This window comes from Mastomys coucha, unplaced genomic scaffold (genome assembly GCF_008632895.1).
Source record: "Mastomys coucha isolate ucsf_1 unplaced genomic scaffold, UCSF_Mcou_1 pScaffold20, whole genome shotgun sequence".
Classification (NCBI taxonomy): Eukaryota; Metazoa; Chordata; class Mammalia; order Rodentia; family Muridae; genus Mastomys; species Mastomys coucha.
This window is the reverse complement of record NW_022196903.1, coordinates 91,686,695-91,705,016: the sequence shown is the minus strand read 5'-3', so window position 1 is coordinate 91,705,016 and position 18,322 is coordinate 91,686,695. Positions and strand designations below refer to the sequence as shown.

Below are 18,322 nucleotides of genomic sequence, written 5' to 3'. Positions count from 1 at the left end.
TGGTACCAAGGGCTGTAGGAAACAAAGAACAAAAAGAAGGGCACTGTGTCCAGACAGCACTTAAAGGGTTCAAGCTACCCCCTTAGTCTGCATAACACTGGACTACCCCTAAACACTGGTTCAGAAAGGCCAGTCTATCTCTACTCTAGTTTAATCTTATTTGATATGTCTTTGTATTCCATTTAACCAGATTCAAATCTATATAATAACTTAGTGAATGTCTTTCCAGTTAGAATAGTCATTCAGAATAGAAGCTGTGAAGCTTCACACTAAATTTTACAGCTTCAGTATAGAATATATTTTATGGACTTGTCCACTACCAAAATCAAAGACTCCATGACAGGATTAGAACTAGAACAAACTATGGAATATTACTCAGCTCAAACAAACAAACAAATAAACCAAAATAAAAACACAAACCTGAAGTTAAAAAGTCTGTAGGGGAAAAAAAATCAATGGACTTAGAAAGAGAGGTGAGAGAGAGAGAGAGAGAGAGAGAGAGAGAGAGAGAGAGAGAGAGAGAGAGAGAGAGAGAGAGGGTTGTATCTGTGTGCATTGTATGAGATCATGCAATCTCAGGAAATAAACTGCATATTCTTTTTCACATATGAAATCCAGTCAATATTTGTATGTAAACAAATGAACGTGTGGATACTATACAGTCTGGTATACTTTTACAAGAAATCTTAACAACCTTCTAAGAGGAAAATCAATATTTAGGCCAAGACCATTCACATAATGTGGTGGTTATGCGTCCCTTATCTAAGGTGCTTGAAGGGGACATGGATGTCTTCCAATTCTGTAACATTTACATTTACACACACACAAGGAGAAACCTTGAGGGCAGAACCAACTGTGCACATAAACTTCCTTTATGTACCGCTTACACACATAGACTAGAGGTCATCTTCTGTAAGAGTTTTAGCTCAGTCCTTTTTGATGGCAACTTGTCAGAAGAGGTTAAGTGTAAATTTTCCCTTATGACTTAATAGTGCTCAAACAGCTTTGGAGTTCAGAGCACTGCAGATTTTCAGGCTGAGGATCTTTAACCTGTCCTCCCTTCTTCTGGCTTTAGCTAGTCACACTGCTACCAGGATTACCCAGCTTCCGATGAACTACAATGGCTACATGCCTAAAACTGGCCAGCGATGCTTAAGAAGGAATGTCAGGTAGTGGTTCCTGGAACTGATAGACACTTACCCTTGAACCATCTGCCATGGTGTCTCCTATAAGGTGGCTGTACTGGCTGGAGTTCTGGGAGTCATTGTGGACCATGAGGATGAGCAGGACTTAGAAATCTAGTGGTGTCTGACCCTTTAGACCTGGGGGAGTTGGTTCCATTGACAGTAGAGATGATTGTATGGTTTGTTTTAGTTTTGTTTTTTCTTCATTCTGTATACTTTCCAGCACACAAACAAGTATTTGTTCAATGAATAAATTTGGTATCTCTCTTTTAACAAACACTCCGCCTCATGGAATCATTGATACCAGAACCTTAGTTTTAGGGGACCTTTGGTCAAGGGATAGATATGCTTGAGTCATCTAGTGACCAGGAACTTGGAGTCCTAGGGATCACCAATATTTCTTTCATTCACAGAAGAATTTTTCTCCATTTCAAGATGGAGATAGTCCCTATCATCAATGAATATATGCAATGACTTCCTCCTTGCCCTGGACAGGTGCCACCTAGTCAACTGTGAATTAGGGAAGTACATCTGACAAAAAAATAATGCAGTATCCAGAGAAACCACAACCCATTAAAGGCTCACCACTGTTAGGTATTGGTAGTTCAGAGAAAGAAGCTGGAAGTGACTCAGTATAAAACTAGAGGAATAAACCAGATTACTTGTCATCTCCAGTGAAAATATAGCAAATAAGACAGAAAGAGAAAATCTCTGGCTCCAGCATGCCTGGAGTCCAGTTCTAGATCTGTCGCATGTTAGCCGTAAGACCTCATCAGGGTTTGTACCTACTGAAAGCTTAGTTTCTCCATGTGCAAAATGGCAATGGAAGAAGGCTTTTTGACATGCAGTAGCTGTGAAATTGCCTTAAGACAGTTAAGTGCTAAGATCAGAACCCACAGATAATCTGGACCGTGCACAAAAGTCAGGGCAAATTACTTTACATCGTGTGTGTATGCACATGCATTTGTATATGTGTATGTGTGTGCATGTGATATATGTGTATGATTTGTACATGCTTCTGTGTTGGAATATAGGCATGTGAGTCTCAAGACATGAGAGTCAGCATCAGAGACCAACTATGGGCATCAATACTTACTTTCCATCTTGCTTATGACAGGGTCTCTTGTTCTCTACTGTACATGCCAGGCTAGCTAACCCATAAGCTTCCAGGGACTCTCTTATCTCCACTTCCCATGTCACCATAGCAACTCTGAGATTGCAGATTCCTGCCACCGAGTTTGGCTTTACATGGGTGGGAGGGTCTGAATGCAGTTCCTTACCCTTGTGCTGCAAGAGCTCTACCCACTGAGCCATCTCCCCAGCCCAACACTGTACTTTAATCCCAGAAAAACACATTTGCTGAGCATCTCAATAGCCCCCAAATAGTGAAAGCTCTTGGGTTATTTTCAACACAGACAAGAGTCTAGAATTCTTCTTTCTGCTTTGGTGCTCAACTGGCTTTCCTGGAAGGAAATACACAATTAATTCCTAGGCAGGGGAAAAGTTAATGGAAAACAGTTCAGTATACAAGTGTTTCAAAGACATTTGCTAGAAAATTCATTCAGAGAGTTTGGAGAGATGCATATTCCTGTGACAAATATTATAGTTAACTGGGAAATTATTTAAACTTAAGGATTAATTTGGGGACAAATTCGGGTCTGCCCTAATGCTGCATCTGCAATGCAAGTTTGATCCGGTGGTATCCCTCAGCTTGCTTAAAATCAGAACTAAAAACATCTGCAGAATGTATCTACATCTGTAGGTACATTCCTGCAGGGCATGATTCACAAAGAGCAGGCACCGTCTTCCCAACTATTATCTGATTTATAAGGCAGAAATTTATTTTTAAAAATTTCAGCATAATGGTATTTCAAATGCATAATTATATGTACTTTGTTCATAAAATGCTCTATCATTTTAGAGAGGTGAATAATTAGCTGTTTTAATGACACGTGGGATGAGAATGTACAAGGTATCTATAAAAGCAAACTTCAGCAGAAATAGAAACCATTTTCAAAATTACCCTTTACAGGACCTCTTAAAGACCCGTCAACGGCAAATGATGGACTGTTAGCCCACACTTCAATTTATGGGAATTTCATTTTTAAGAATCAAATTCTAAAAATAGTTCTGCTACACCTAGTATTTTTCCATTCTGTCTTCAAGCACACCTTCACCAGCTATGGAACAAATAGCTCCTCTGACTTAATCAGAACCCCTCTCCTGACCCAGGAACACTCAGTAAATAATTAGTAAGCTCCAGAAGTAGCTTTTGCATAAGTTAATCTGCTTGAGAGCTGGTTCACTTGGAGACCCAGCTTTCAGTGTTGTTTCCTAATCTGAGGGAGTAATAGCGAAAGTAGAAAGTAGGTGCCAGAGGGGAAGGGGTCTTATCTACTTGGTCTGTCTCCATTTGGTATTCCCATAAAACTGCTACTTCATCTTGTTCGGTATTTCTATGACAAGGAGACTATGCTGATGTCTAAATGTTTTGCTCTTGCTATCAAGAAAAGAAAAATTAATCTATAGAAATACAAATACAAATCGGAACATTTTACAATGCTGCTGCTACTAGTCCATGGTCTGGGAATTAGCCCCCACATACACACACACACACACACACACACACACAGAGAGAGAGAGAGAGAGAGAGAGAGAGCGATTTACACTGCTTACAGCAGGGCAGTTTGGGGAAATGTGACACTGAGCATGCATCTTTCCAGAGAAAATGTCTTTTTATTCAGAACAAAACTGTGATCTATTTCATAACTATGCATCAAGCTCTGCTCTGCCCTAACCCATCTTTCAAACTCAGGATTTTTTTTTCTGTCATTATTAATGACCAAAACTCCATTTCAAATGAGAAAGCTCCCGTTTTTATACCTCCTCCCCAAATGAGCTCTTGCCCCTTATCACACCCAGTCATAAGAGGTTAGAGCTGCAGCTGATTAAAGACACAGTTGCAAAGTACCAACCAGTATTTCTATTTCCCAAGCTTTCCTTCCTCCATCAGAGAATGATCTGCTTCTGTTAAGTGGTCCCAGAATTATCTCCAGAATAAAACTTCACTTACAGATACAAGCTTTCAAAGGAGCAGGGAATGAGCATCTCAAATCTAAGCGCCTCCATCTTTTTTCCTTTAAGGTGTACTGCAAGCCCTTGGCGAAGAGTGAAAGTCAAAGTTACTTCTGGCACCGGCTGTGTCACTAGGGGTGGCTCCTGATAAGGCCCTGGAAACTCCAATCCAAACACAGCTCCACGCTAGAATGGAGCCTGGTGTCTGTCTGCAATAGCAGACCTGCTTAATCCAGTACCTATGGCACCTGAGGGGCAAAGCACTCCTCGCTCCGCACAGAAGGGACACTCCTTGAGCCAGGCCAAGCCAGAAATGTACACAGCAACCAGGCAAGCTCTGGCAATGCTGACTGGACCTTCCCCAGCGCGGGCACCAGTTCAGGCTTGCAAGGGACGCATGCTTGCAGGGGACATATGTTATCAGAGAACTTGAAAGGAGAAGGACGTCACATACTGGTGGATTTTTAACACTTAACACACTCAGAAGTAGGCAAGGAAGGCTATATAGGAGAGTAATTGCCATTTCAGCTAGAATATAGCAAACAGCCTAGCATGAATCTCTGTCTTTTTTGAAACTATACACACAATTTTGGTTGGACACAGAGCACATTCTACAACTAATAGGCTATTGATGCACATAGCTTTTTCACCTTTCCACCTACCCTAGGAGTCGAAGGAGGGCTATGCTGGCCTCAACCTGGTGGAGGGAACACACAAGCTGCTTCTACTGGTAGCAGTCTCCTGCAGGATACACAAATCTTTAGACTAAACATCTGTGTATTTTAAACTGCCATCTGATCAATTCTGAATACATCAGTATACAAGAAGGAAAAAAAATAGTAATACGTGTTCTCAAAGAGAAAACACTTTAAAATGCAGACATGACAACATCGATATTATCAAATATTTATGCTACAGGCTCAGTGCACCAGAGCTGCCTGACAGAGTTCTGAAAAGAACCAGGTTCTCCCTGTAACAATTCAAAGGTCACAACAAAGACATCTGACACTGACTAGCTGTGTTCCCTGGGCAAGTGACTGTCTTTCTGTGTCTCAGAGACTATCTCCAAACTAAATGAATAGGAAACCTTGCTGTTTCCGTACATCACAATTCTACAATGTAATAAAATTAAATTTTGTAAATGAGCCTCCAATAATAGAAAATATTCAGCCAGGAATTTTAGCCAAAGAAACTCTGAGTTCCTTGTTCATTTATTCTCTTGTCCACTCTCCTGCTTGATAAATACTCACTTAATAGCTACACTAGTTCAAGTACTATACAAATTCTTAAGATGTTATAGTCCAGTGGAGAACACATATTAAATAATCCTATTAGTCCCTGATTACTCATATGGAAGCTACTACCAGGAGATGAAAGCAGTTACGTGAGGTTAGATGGGATTTTCACTAGGCAAGAAACTCTGGGCTGAGGCTGGAGCTGGGGAGGGGGAGAAGAGGCTTTGTTTAGTTGTAACAACACACACAAAAGCCTGAAGAGGGAGAGTTAGCAGGGAAAGTAGCTGAACGTAGAATGAGGGACAATTGTGGTACGTATAAAACCCAAGTGATGTCCAGGCCAGACCATGCCAGAGCTATCAAGCCAGCAAGAAGGGTCTCTGATTTAGTTCCAGGGTGAGAATGAAACCACCAAAAGGTTGTCAATGGGGAACTGATGAGCTCATAGTGGGATTTTATATCTGGTTGCTATGCAGAGAACCAATGAGAAGACAAGCAATATAAATTACTACAGTGGTCCCAGTAAGAGGTTATAATAGCCCAATGAAGTTAAGAAAGATGATGCCAAATTAGGGAAAAACTAAGAAAGGTGCACATGTTTTTTGGTAAAGCTAGTGGTCAGTAAAAAGAAAGGAGGAGAAAATTAAATTGCACCACATCCCTGGTGAATAGTTGTATTCATACATAAGTCACTAGGCTCTTTCTTCATGCAGGGACTTCCCTGGGTACTATAAAAAGATAACTGAGAAGGTATGCCTCTCCTCTTCTGAAGCAGCCCCACACAGGTTCGTTCTTGGTGTTCAAGAATCCAGGTTTAGATACCACCATTTACTAACTCAGAGACTTGTGCAAATGCACTGAATTTTTTCTACCCCAGTTTCCTCACCAGTCAAAGGGGAAGGGATAATTGGCTGTCTCGGTGCTGACTTAAGACAGGAATGAGAAAATGCAGCCAACGTGTTCATGGTCATTGACCCATTAAAAAAAAAATCAATAGGAAAATATCCTGTACAGTTCTGACTGTGGTCAGCAGCACCTATTTTGGGTCAATGCTGACCCACCTAGAGAACCAAGGGAACAGAAAAGAGGGAAAATATCAAGAAAGAGATGTAAGACAGTAAAAAGAGGTAAGCCTTGGCATGTGAAGTTCTGTGAAGGGTTGCACGTTCAGAGGATCCAGTCAGACTCTATCCTGCTTGGATACTAGCCTAAGCTACGTGATTTCATTGTTTAAAGTCTAAAAATGTAATTAATTAATGATTACACACACACACACACACACACACACACACACACACACACAAAGCTAGTCCCTTCCATTGGCTCTGAAACATTGACCATGAAAGCCATGGGGTCAATTTCTGGCACTTATCACAACACTGAATATTTCCCTGGTTGGTTCAGCCAACAGCATGGTCAAGTTTTTATTTTAGTCCATCCACGGTCCCCTTTCATTATTTCCATACATGTTTAAATAAAATTACTGTGAAAGGACATGTGTACAGTTCATTTGTGCTATCTTAAAAAGATTTCTATGGTACTAATGCTCTCAAGAAACTTCACGGACACAGGACTGGACCACAGGTTGAGCTGAATGTGCGCATATGCCATTGTCTACATATCGCCTATGCAAATATCCCCAATACAAAGACATCTCACAAGTCATCGCCCAATTAATTATTCAGTAAATGTCTTTGGAGAGCCAACCATGTCTTCTAGGATGAATAGCCTATGGTTTGATGGTCAGTAATTTCTTGAAATGAAACCGTAATGTCTTAGGGGCTGGAAAGAAGGCTCAGTAGCGAAGGAGTGCTTGCTATCTGCTGAGCACATAGCTCAGTGAGTGAAATCTGGCAAGGTGGGTGTGATGATGCACACCTTTAATTCCAGAACTCAGGAGGCAGACTTAGGTAGGTAGAGCTTGTGAGTTCAAGGCCAGTGAGTTCCCTCCTGACCAGCCAGGGTTACTGAGTAAGATACTGACTGAAAAAGGGCTTGCTGCCCAAGCTTGATGACCTAAGTTCAATCCCTGAAGCCACATAAAAATACAGATGTCTGTATTTCTAGCACCACTATGGGAAGATGGGAAGCATAGATAGAAGTGGTCAGAAGTTCATGGACCGGCTAGTCTAGAGTTCACTGCACAGAGCCATAAATGGATCCCTGAAAGTATCCCCTTACTTCTACATATCTGTTGTGTTACATAGGTGTCAGTACACACATGCATGTGTGTGAACACACAGAGAGACAGATATACACTTGGTGCGATTAAATAGTCTTTAATATTATTTTTTAAAGGGTGCTTGATGTGCAATCATAAGGACCAGTTTGGGTCCCAGCACCCAGCTAACAAGCCCAAGCGAATTCTAAACACCTCTGATTAGAGCTCCAAGGACCCTGGAGACAGGAGGATCTCTGGGCCTTGGTGACTTTCAGCATTGATGGGAAAACACAAGCCTCAGATTTAAGGAGAAACTTTGTCTCAAAAGGAACATACAGTGACAGAGGATAGCACCCAATGTCTTTTTGTGACTTCTGCACATATGTGCCTATATTCTCACATAAATACACACACAAATAAAGGTAAAAGTTTATTCATATTATGGGTATGCACACATACACATGAATGTAGATGACTGCAGAGCCCAGAGGAAGGTATTGGATCCCCTATTGCTGGAGTTACAGGAAGTTGAGAGCCACATGATGTGAGTGCTGGGAAACAAACCTGAATCTTCTGCTAGAATCCTATGTACCCTTAGTTACTGAACCATCTTCCCACCCCTCAAATAAATAAGTAAATCTTGTGAACAACTTCATCCATACATTTATATAATCTCTCTTTGGGTCCCGAGTTTATGCACATTTGGATATGCATATGAGTGTGCATGTGTGTGCACACATGCAACATTTACTTGAAAACTCTATTTTAAAAATGAGTTGAAAGTATGTATGTGGAGTGGGTAAAAGAAACAAACTAAAAAGCAGAATAAAATTATTACCTGCCTACCAATTCATTTCAAATAAGAGCTATTTCTCCTTGTCCTAAATTGCAGCAAATCATCTAGAGTCATCAGAAAGTTTGGTGACCTTTCAAAAACAGGGCCTTAGCTAAAATGGAATTTAAAACAGTCAAGGACCCATCCACGTGAAAGCTACCTTTTCCTAGGGAGCTAAACTGGGATCTTGGTGGAAGGAAAAATCCAATCACTAAAGACAGGAGATAAGAGCCTTCACTTGTTATCCTGTCTAAACTATATCTCAGGAAAAGCAAAAGTTACACCTTTATCAAAGCTCAGGATTCTTATTTTATTTGGAGATTAAATGATCACTATCCCCAAAGAACGCCCCTGTCTCTTGAAAGTCATTGCTCTTTTTAATGAACTCCCCAGCCAGACCAATAGCATCTGAGTGTTTACTGTGTGCCATAAGCTATAGGGACCCGAGCCATGACTACCTATTGCACACAATGTAGGACTTATCCAGTTCATCTACAAACACCAAGTTGTTACCCTAGCACCTTCTACTTACATCATACCCTTAAGTAGGAAAAAAAAAGCCAATCTACCAAACAAACAAACAAAAATACTGGTGTCAAGAATCCTTCCCAGAAGCAAATAAATCAGTGAGACTCTTCAAGGACCTGCCTTAAGACTATTTGCAGAAGGGCATCCTTAGAGTTCAGCACTGGAACCATCGATATACAATATACTATAGACAGAGGTTGAGAGGTAGCTCAGCAGTTAAGAGCACTCACTGGCTGCTCTTCCAAAGGACCCAGATCTGATTCTCAGCACCAACATAGTTAGTCACATCCATCTGTAACTCCAGCCCCGGGAGATATGACGCTGTCCTCTGGCCTCCATGGGTACCAGGCATTCAAGTGGCACCTGAATAAACATGTAAGCAAGACACCCATCCACACCAAATTAAAAAAAAAAAATACAATGTAGATATAGTCCTATATAATTTATTCTGTATGTCATCTCTACAGAAGGCAGAAAAATACTGAAGAACATAAGGTCTCTCTTTAACTGCTGAATAAAACTTGCTTGTACCTTCTAACTGTAAAGTATCCACTACAAATTCCCATAATATATTCTGAATATTTATGAAATCCTTAGGTCATCCAAAAATGTGCTAACAAAACTCAAAAAGCACCTTCAACAGTCGTCAACATATTTCTGTTGCCCCAAACACTATCAAGCTTGTATGCTGGGAAATCCTTCCCATGGGCCTTCCACTTTGAACATCTACTGATTCACATATTGTGTCATTGTGCAAGACTGAGATGAATACTGGAGACACTCTGTTCTCCAAAGCTGACACAAACCACTCTATGGAAGCGACAAGTCAAAGAGGAATGCCCAGAGCACTCCACACTCCCCATCCACTTCCTAGTACTCCGCCCAGCTAGTACTCCACCCAGGTTAGTCTCCCCCCCCCACCCCCCCACCCCCGATATGAAATTTGTTCTTGTTTTGTTTTGTTGAGACAGTGTCTCTCTACATAGCCCTGGTTATCCTGGAACTTTCTGAGATCTGACCTACCTGTGCCTCCAGAGCCCTAGGATTAAAGTTTCTGTAGGTCTCTCTCCCTCTGGCAAGTCTTCACTGACTATTCTTCCTAAGGCAGAAACATCCATTTCTGGGTTAATTTTTCTCAGCAAATGGTGCTGACTTCTTCCTTTGATAACACTTACGCTCTAAATTGTAATCATTTTAGCAGGCAGAATTCTTTATATTTATTTTATTCACATGTATTTACACATATCTATTTTATTCTCAGTACCTGGAAAATAACAAGTGCTAGATAAATATTTTCTAGACTGGTTGGAAGAAGGCTGGACAAATGGCTGACACAAATGAAAACTAGTAAGAATATACCGTATACTTACACAATGCAGATCCAGAAGCATGCCTGCCCCCAGCATGGCTTTCCCTGGGCAAATCATTTAATTCCTAGAGATAAATGTCATACTGAAATGAGGTATGGCAGGAAAAGTACTTAGCAGGGTGCCTGGAAAATAGCATCCACTCAGTGCTGCCTAAGGAATGGGAACTCTAGTTCAGAATGCAAAGCTGGTATTATACTAAGAACGAGCTTTGAGTTCTAGAAGAAAGTAAAATCATTATTCAGAGACAAAAGTTAAGATTTTTTTTTTTAAACCTGATATTTCAAATGGCTACATGTATCCAAAATATATGTAAGTTCAAGAAAGGGCCAGTGAGGACAGAGAGATAGCTGAGTAGTTAGGAACACCCAATGGTCTTGCACAGCGACCACTGTGAGGCTCTCAGTACCCACACAGAAGCTCACAACCAACTATAACTCTGCTTTTGCAGATTCAGCGTCCTCTTCTAGGTGCCGTGGGCAGCAAGGACAATTTAGAGCAAATACATATATGTATGTAAAACCTTTATACACATAAAAATAAAATAAAACTAAAGAAAGGACTAGACGTATGTGTGGTTCAATAATCCTCGTGGATGAGAAAACCCACAACAGGTGTAACTTCTGCTGCCATCGAAGTAGCTGCTATCAATGGCTGTCGCAGCTGCAAACTAAATTCTAGCAGAAGCCTTCTGCTCTGGTTCTGTGTGTCAGTTATGTTTATAATTTATACTTTTATTATATGAACATAAAACTGGGAGTCAAGTGGGAAAACTTGTCTTAAGTAGCAAAATTAGTATGATTCAAAACTATTCAAAACACCACTCTGGACTGTCTGCATGTGGTCGATCACCTTACTCCGAATCTGTTTTAATAGTCAAATTTTCCAACTACTTGAAGCAGCTTAAATACTCTAACGCCTATACTAATGATATCTGCTTCAGTTACGCTGAGCAAACAGGATTTAAATTGGGGAAAATAATATTTGCACAGAAATCCTTCCTGTCTGTTGATTAAATCCAATCATTCAAAATAAACTGGATACATATTAGCTCTCTGTACCTAATTCATACTCTAGGGGGGCCTGCTATAATCAAGCCATATATTTATGTTGATAGTAAAAGTTAAGATAACCAATATTTTAAATTAACAGTTTGTATAATTTTAAACAGTAGTGCCATAAAAAGTCAGAAAGGAAAAATGTATCTTTGTTATGAATATTAAACTTTATGTTCTTTATCTAGTGCCTAGCAAAGCTGCTCACCTCTCCTATGAATAGTTATTAAACACTAATAATATTCAGATCCTACAGACCAGGCTGAAGATATGGAAATAATAATTATATTAGTCCAAGTTTATCTGGCCTCCAATATTAAAACAATGATTTGTATTTAAATAATAACAAAATCATGAATAAAATGTAGAAATATACAAATATTTTTATCAAAACTCATAGGCTCAACAAATACTTGAGCACCTGCTACAGCTTAGGTTCTAGTTGATATGCCTGGTATATGTCAGAATTATACCATGGACATTAGAGTCTTAACAGCAATGTTTAGTGTTAATACTAATCATTTATTGGTTTAAAGAGATAGCTTGGGAATTAACAGTCTATAATTGTCACTACCTACAATGATATTGCTATTAACAAAGAGATCAGCTTCCTAATCCTGGGTCCGCTCATCATTTCTTGCTGTGTTATTAGGAAACTGAGGAAAGTGGGGGAAGAGGGGAGGAGGTAAGTGAGATCATATCTCTGGCTCATCTTAAAGATAAGCAGGACAGACAGAGATGTGGAGAATTCCTCAGCATACTGTCACACCGTACCTCACATTTGCAGATCACACCTCACAGCAATTTCATCTCTTTACTTAAATAAAGGAAGTGAGGAACAGGATGGATGGAGACTTTCCAAAAATGAACACATGAGTGGAACACAGAGCTGGGCTCTGCCCCTCCACAACCCACAGTCCTCTGTTTCACGTTTACAAAAGCCACTCAAGGATCAAAAGAGTGAAGCAGTTCTAAAATTAGAACCTGAGGCTGGAGTCCCTTCATTCCTGCCCCTAACCCAGGCCCCGCTGGATTTCTGCATTCCGTGGAGGCATGAACCGTATCTGCTCAGTGTACCACTCCACTCTCTACCTATGAACTACAGTTCCACACCAGGAGACACTCGCAGCCACTGGGCAGTGTGTTAAATGATTAATTCATTAACATGGTGCATTCACCGTCACCTGTGGCCAGGGTCTGACTTTGTAAAACAACACACAAGAGTTAGGCAGACTTTCCTGAATATTCATAGTGAACAAGAGCTAAAATAATGGCAGTAACGAGACAGAAACTAAGAAGAAACACTGCTTGCCCTTAAATCACCTGCTTTAAAGGGGGACTGGGAAAAAACGTGAAATTGCAATGATGTTATGTGTGCGTGCATGTGTGTGTGTGTGTGTGTGTGTGTGTGTGTGTGTGTGTGTGTGTTTGTATAAAACATATATATATATATATATATATATGAAACAGAGCTGAATTCTCGGCAGGTGAAGGAGCCTTCCCTCAAGCACCAAAATTCAGTCCTGGCACTCACATGGTTAAAAAAATAGAGTCCTGCAACTTGTCTCCTGACCTCCACATGCATGCCACAAACACACACAGAAACAAATAAGTAAAGTTTTACATGTAAATGAAAGAAGTCCCTGTAGCTAGGACACAGTTGACTCATGTTAATGGGGAAAAGTAGGAGAAAAAGAGTGATTCAAGATGGGTTCTCAGAAAAGCACTGTCTTCAGAAAGTTGGAACTTAACAGATTCTCTCTGCAAAGACAGTCATGAGGGATGGTTCCTAAGCATGCGTTTAACATGCTCTCAAATCCGGACACGCCGACTCCATACTAAGCAGCCTTGGAGTCACACGCTGAAAGGGGCCTTTCAGAATTCTTTCATCTCAGAATTCTTTCATTGGTGAAGGTGCAGCTTCAGTTGTAATCGATGGCCCAGGACTGAAGAGGTCATGCAAAGGAGTTGAGGCTTGGCACCATGAAGAGAGCCTTTGAGAGGCTATTGGTGAAGCCTAGTTACAGTGGAAGACAGTGTTTTAGAGATGCCAGTACCATGAATGACCACCAAGAACAGCAGCAGCAGTGGAGTACAGGCATCTGAAGCTACAAAGGGCAGAGCTGGAGAAGTGACCAAAGCCCTTAGAGGAGCCCAGAAGATCGTGAGTTGGATCCCAGACATTGGATGGTTGGAGTTTGATTTTTGCTTTTGATTTTGACTGTGCCCTGATATTTTTCCCTCTTGAAGGAAGAAAGTATTTTAGTGGAGCCCACAGTTAAGAGACCTTGAATTTTAGGAGATATTGGACATTTTAAATCAATTGAACTTTTAATATGTAAAGACTGTGGGACTTTAGATCAACATGCTCTCAAATCCGGACACGCTGACTCCACACTAAGTAGCCTTGGAGTCACACACTGAAAGGGGCCTTTCAGAATTCTTTCATCTCAGGACAACATCTCCGATGCTAATGTGTTTCAGCCTCTCAACACTTGTCCATTGTTAAGCAGAAAGCTCAGGCCTCTGGCTGTCCCAGACCACATACCTTATCTGAACATTTTCTTCAATTTCATTATATTCAGTGTCTAAACACTATATAACACTCCCTCAAATTATGTTCAGTATTTGAAGCGTTACATTGTTTCTAGAAGCAAAAGCAAGGAACTTGGGAAGGGAATAGCTGGAGTCTGAGAAACAATTAGAGAAATGAAGAATGTGCCAGAATCTTCCAGGGGAAACAAGATTAAACACAGCCCAGAAATAGTGACCTCCTGAACAGTAGTAGGATGCCAACAGCTATGAAGAATTCCAGTGTGATAAAACAGAGCCATACAGGGCTCTGACACAGTCGCAGGAGAGCTTAGCCCTAATCTCTCTCTCTCTCTCTCTCACTCACTGTGAAAAATGAGCATGACTTACAGATAGGATTCCATGCCGGAAGTGTAGGGTCCTGCCAAGGAGGACTGAAAGCTTCACAATGGAAGTGACAGGCAGTGGTGCTGACAGAGCCTGCAAACAGGGCCTCTGACCTGAGGGGAAGACCTTGGGGAAGACCCTAAGCCTAGGAAGACAGAATGTCAGGTGAGCCTGGGGGCATGCCCAGAGGGATCTTTGAAGATCCCTATGGTGACACTGCCTATGTTTCCTTATTACAGGATACACATAGTTAATGGTTGGGTTTGGGTTTGGTTCGAATCCTAATTTCATGATGAATTATCAAAAGGTATTCTCTAAAACAAATTCCCCGCTAGCAATACACTACATGGAACTCATTTTACAATACTTTAGGATTCATGGACAGCCTTCCTGTTGTACCTGAGGGAGTGAGAGGTGGGGAGAATTAATTCATACACAAAATTTCGATCTGGGTAATATTTAAATATATTTTTAATTTACATGTTTCATCTTATTTTGCAGATAAAAATGTCTTATCAAGGTATGGGCAGTCTTCAACACTGAAATATAATATTGTTATGTACAAATTCTGTGCTCAAGAACCACACAATTGAGTTTAAAAAATCCACTGAATACTTTAAAAGTAATTTATGATTGGGGGCTTCAAAGATACCTTAGCAATTAAGAGCATATTCTGCCCTTGCAGAGAATTCATTTGATTTCTGGAACCCCATACACAATTTCCCATGTAGAGAAGATCACAGTTTCCAGGTATTCCAAAGGCCTCTTCTGGGTGCCTTGTACATATGTGCATACACCCACACATATACATATGCACATCATTTGAAAATTAAAATCTTTTAGCTAAGTTTGAGGGTTTTGTGTTGGGCTACAATCCGTAGCCATCTTTGGCTACATGTAGCCTGTGAACCATAGACATGCCACAATGCTTTCTGGCACACAACCCAAATGTAGAGCAAAGAATCAGTGCTAAAAGATGTATACTTCAGGGACTAGAGAGATGGCTCTGTAGCTAAGAGCACTGGCTCCTGTTCCAGAGGACCTACATTTTGTTCTCAGCAGCTACATGAGATTCACAATGATGTATATGTCCAGACTAAAAAACCCAGTGCCCTCTTCTGGCTTCTTCAGGCTCTGGGCAATACACAGGCTGCACAGGTGTCCATGTGGGTAAAATCCCATATAAAGAAAAGTAAATGTTTTAAATGTGCACTTCAAATATGGACATCATATAACTCATGAGCCTTTTAACTTTATCACCATGTATTTATTATTGCCTTTTAAGCTGACCAGTCTAAAAAGTATACAACTTGTTTTCTCTAAATTATTTGCTTTTTATGAATATACTGAGCATGTGATCTCACCAGAATCAGAGAGTGAACAAGGATGGAAGGCATTCAGAAAAGGAGGCCTGTGATCCATGCGAACACAGCAACAGGCACTTGTAACAGGACAGGGTTGATCTGATGGCCAGGACAGGAAACAAGGCAGTGCCAAAGACAAAAGCAAATATCCTTGCTCACAGTCACCCACCTGGGGCTGGGATGAAGCAGGGAATAAGCCCAAGATTGACTGGGTGGGTACAGAAGGTACAGAGGCTGAGGACAAAGGCCTTGAAATGTTTTTTATTTTTCAAATGGAGAGGAGGTGCTATTGGACCAACGAATGGAGCAGGCCAGAGATGCTGCTGGCTGAGCTGCAAGGCAGACGTCGCCTGCAGACATCTCACCTCCGGCTGCCGAAACTCATGTGCAAACACGAGAAGGCATGTCCGGGCTGAGGCGGCTCAGCCAGCTGAAGTACTCAGCATGCCAGAGTGAAATCCAGGATTCGCACCATCCAAACCCATAGAGATATCAAGAGGCAAGGTTCAGGGGTCTCTAAAGCAAGCTCTCTAGACTAGCTGACCAAGTGAGCCCTGAGTTCAGTGAGAAGCTGCCTAAATGAACAAGGCAGAGTGATCAAGAAAGACTCCCCAGTATCAGGCCAAGGCTTGCATATGTGTGCATGCAGACACGTGCACTCATGCATACATATACCATATACGCCTATACAACGTGAGCACTCCTACACATAATGCATACCATATACAGACATAAGTTAAGGATGGAAAGGAGGAGGAGGGAGGGGAAGTGTCTCCCACACAGAACACAAAGTCCTTCCAAGTCTTTGTAAACATTAAATTATTAACCAAAAGTTTTAATGAATTTATGGACAGCTTTTTCGGTTTATGGGACACAGAGCATGAATGGACAAGCCTACCACACGTGCCACAATATGTGGGTCAGTGTGTCAGCAACTACAGGTGAGAAGGAGGGATTGGGTCAGTAAACTGAGAATTATCCATACAATGGACCATGACACACTAGTGAGCCATAGCTATAATGCCCTCTGTATAGTCCGAACAAATGCTGAATGAGAAAAGGAAATCATTGTCACGTGATTCAGACAGTTGAAAGGCCAAGGCACAGTTTAGGATTGAGCCCATTGACGTAGACTATAATAAAAAGCAAAGGAGTGAGCAGGACGGTGTTCAGCAGGGTGGTTAACTCAGTGGGGAGTGTGTCTTACATTTAAGAAGGATGGTATGTGCACAAGTAGTCGTTTCATTTCTGTAGTAAACGGATGGACTTTTGATGCTAAATATGAGATATATTTAATAATAAGACAGGAGTGGTGGTTCCCATCTGTCCAGAGCCTGAAGCAGGAAGACTGCCATGAGTTCATGGCAAACAAAGTTAAATACTAAATTCCAGGCCAGCTTAGACTACAGTGTGAGACCCTATTAAAGAAAAGGAAAAAAAGGGGAAGGAGGGAGGAAGGAAGGAGAAAAATATATTTAATCTAGAAAGACGAGTAAGGATAGAGAGAAAATGAGATAGCAAGAGTCAGTCACTAAAGAAATTTTTTAAAAAAGGACAATAGTGACATCATGTAGCTACCTACCTACCATACCACATATCAAATGCACGTCATCTCCCAAGGAACAGCATTTCTCATATCTGTCTGGCAATAACCAAAACACACCTGGTGTGTCATCGGTTCCTCAGTTATCCTGACATAATTCATCTCTAACGTGGACTGCTGAACTACCCTGCCTATGCCTATAGAACCTTTCCTAGGCAGGGGTTTCTCAGGCAATTAATGGCTTACCAATAAACAGTGAAGGAATTTCAAATGTTTTATTTTGCCTGCCAATCAAGGGCCAACCTACCTCCCTAGACTTAATGATTCCCGTCAACATCAGCAGCTCACCCATGCTCTAAGTCTAGCTGCGCATGCTCACCGAGGTCACTCTCTTGCCCAGAACTCCCTTTGCGTTCGTTCTCACACTCTCTTTCTGCCCCAATGTCTCCACACTGTTCAACAAAGTAAGATAGACGTGCTAACCAGTATGAACGGGGAACAGAGCAATAGGACCACCCTCCTGAGTGTGTAAATTCACCCAAGGCCTTTTTCAAAATGGTTCCTGTTATCTACCCAAGCTGGACAAGAGTGGAGATATACAAAACCGCAGCACAATACAGAACCCATCGATACTGGGATCCGCACATGGCAATGCTACCATATCATGCATTAATATTACCGTCATGTCTTAGTTTGGGTTTCTGTTGCTGCAGTGAAACTCCATGACCAGAAAGCGAGCTGGGGAGGAAAGGGTTTCTTTGGCTTATACTCCCATATTTCTGTTCATCACTGAAGAAATGAGGTTTGTAGGACCTCAAACAGGGCAGTTACCTGGAGGCAGGAACTGATGCAGAGGCCATGGAGGGGTCCTACATATTGGCTTGCTCCTCTGGCTTGCCCAGCCTGATTCACTATAAAACCAGAGATGGTGTCATGAACCATGGCTGGGCCCTCCCCTATTGTTCATAATTGAGAAAATACTTTACAGATAGATATTATGGAGGCATTTTCTCCCTCCTTTCAGATAGCTCTAGTTGGTGTGTCAAGAGCTGAATT

At 41.3% G+C, this 18,322-nt stretch overlaps 1 protein-coding gene across 16 annotated transcripts in view; it reads right to left on the bottom strand.

The window, feature by feature from the left end:
- Positions 1-18,322, bottom strand: part of Mitf (melanocyte inducing transcription factor) — a 207,246-nt gene that overhangs the window by 86,311 nt on the left and 102,613 nt on the right. For 2 of the 16 annotated variants that reach the window (XM_031382713.1, XM_031382715.1), the window contains exons 1-2: positions 4,922-4,972; positions 4,258-4,342 (exon numbers count right to left, since the gene is read on the bottom strand). The exons of 12 other annotated variants lie outside the window; for them this stretch is intronic. In XM_031382713.1, coding sequence (XP_031238573.1) covers positions 4,258-4,313 — 56 coding nt within the window. In that variant the 5' untranslated portion in view covers positions 4,314-4,342; positions 4,922-4,972. Of the gene's footprint in view, positions 1-4,257; positions 4,397-4,921; positions 4,973-18,322 lie in introns of those variants that run through there. 2 more of the 16 variants (XM_031382712.1, XM_031382714.1) reach the window with 1 other exon arrangement.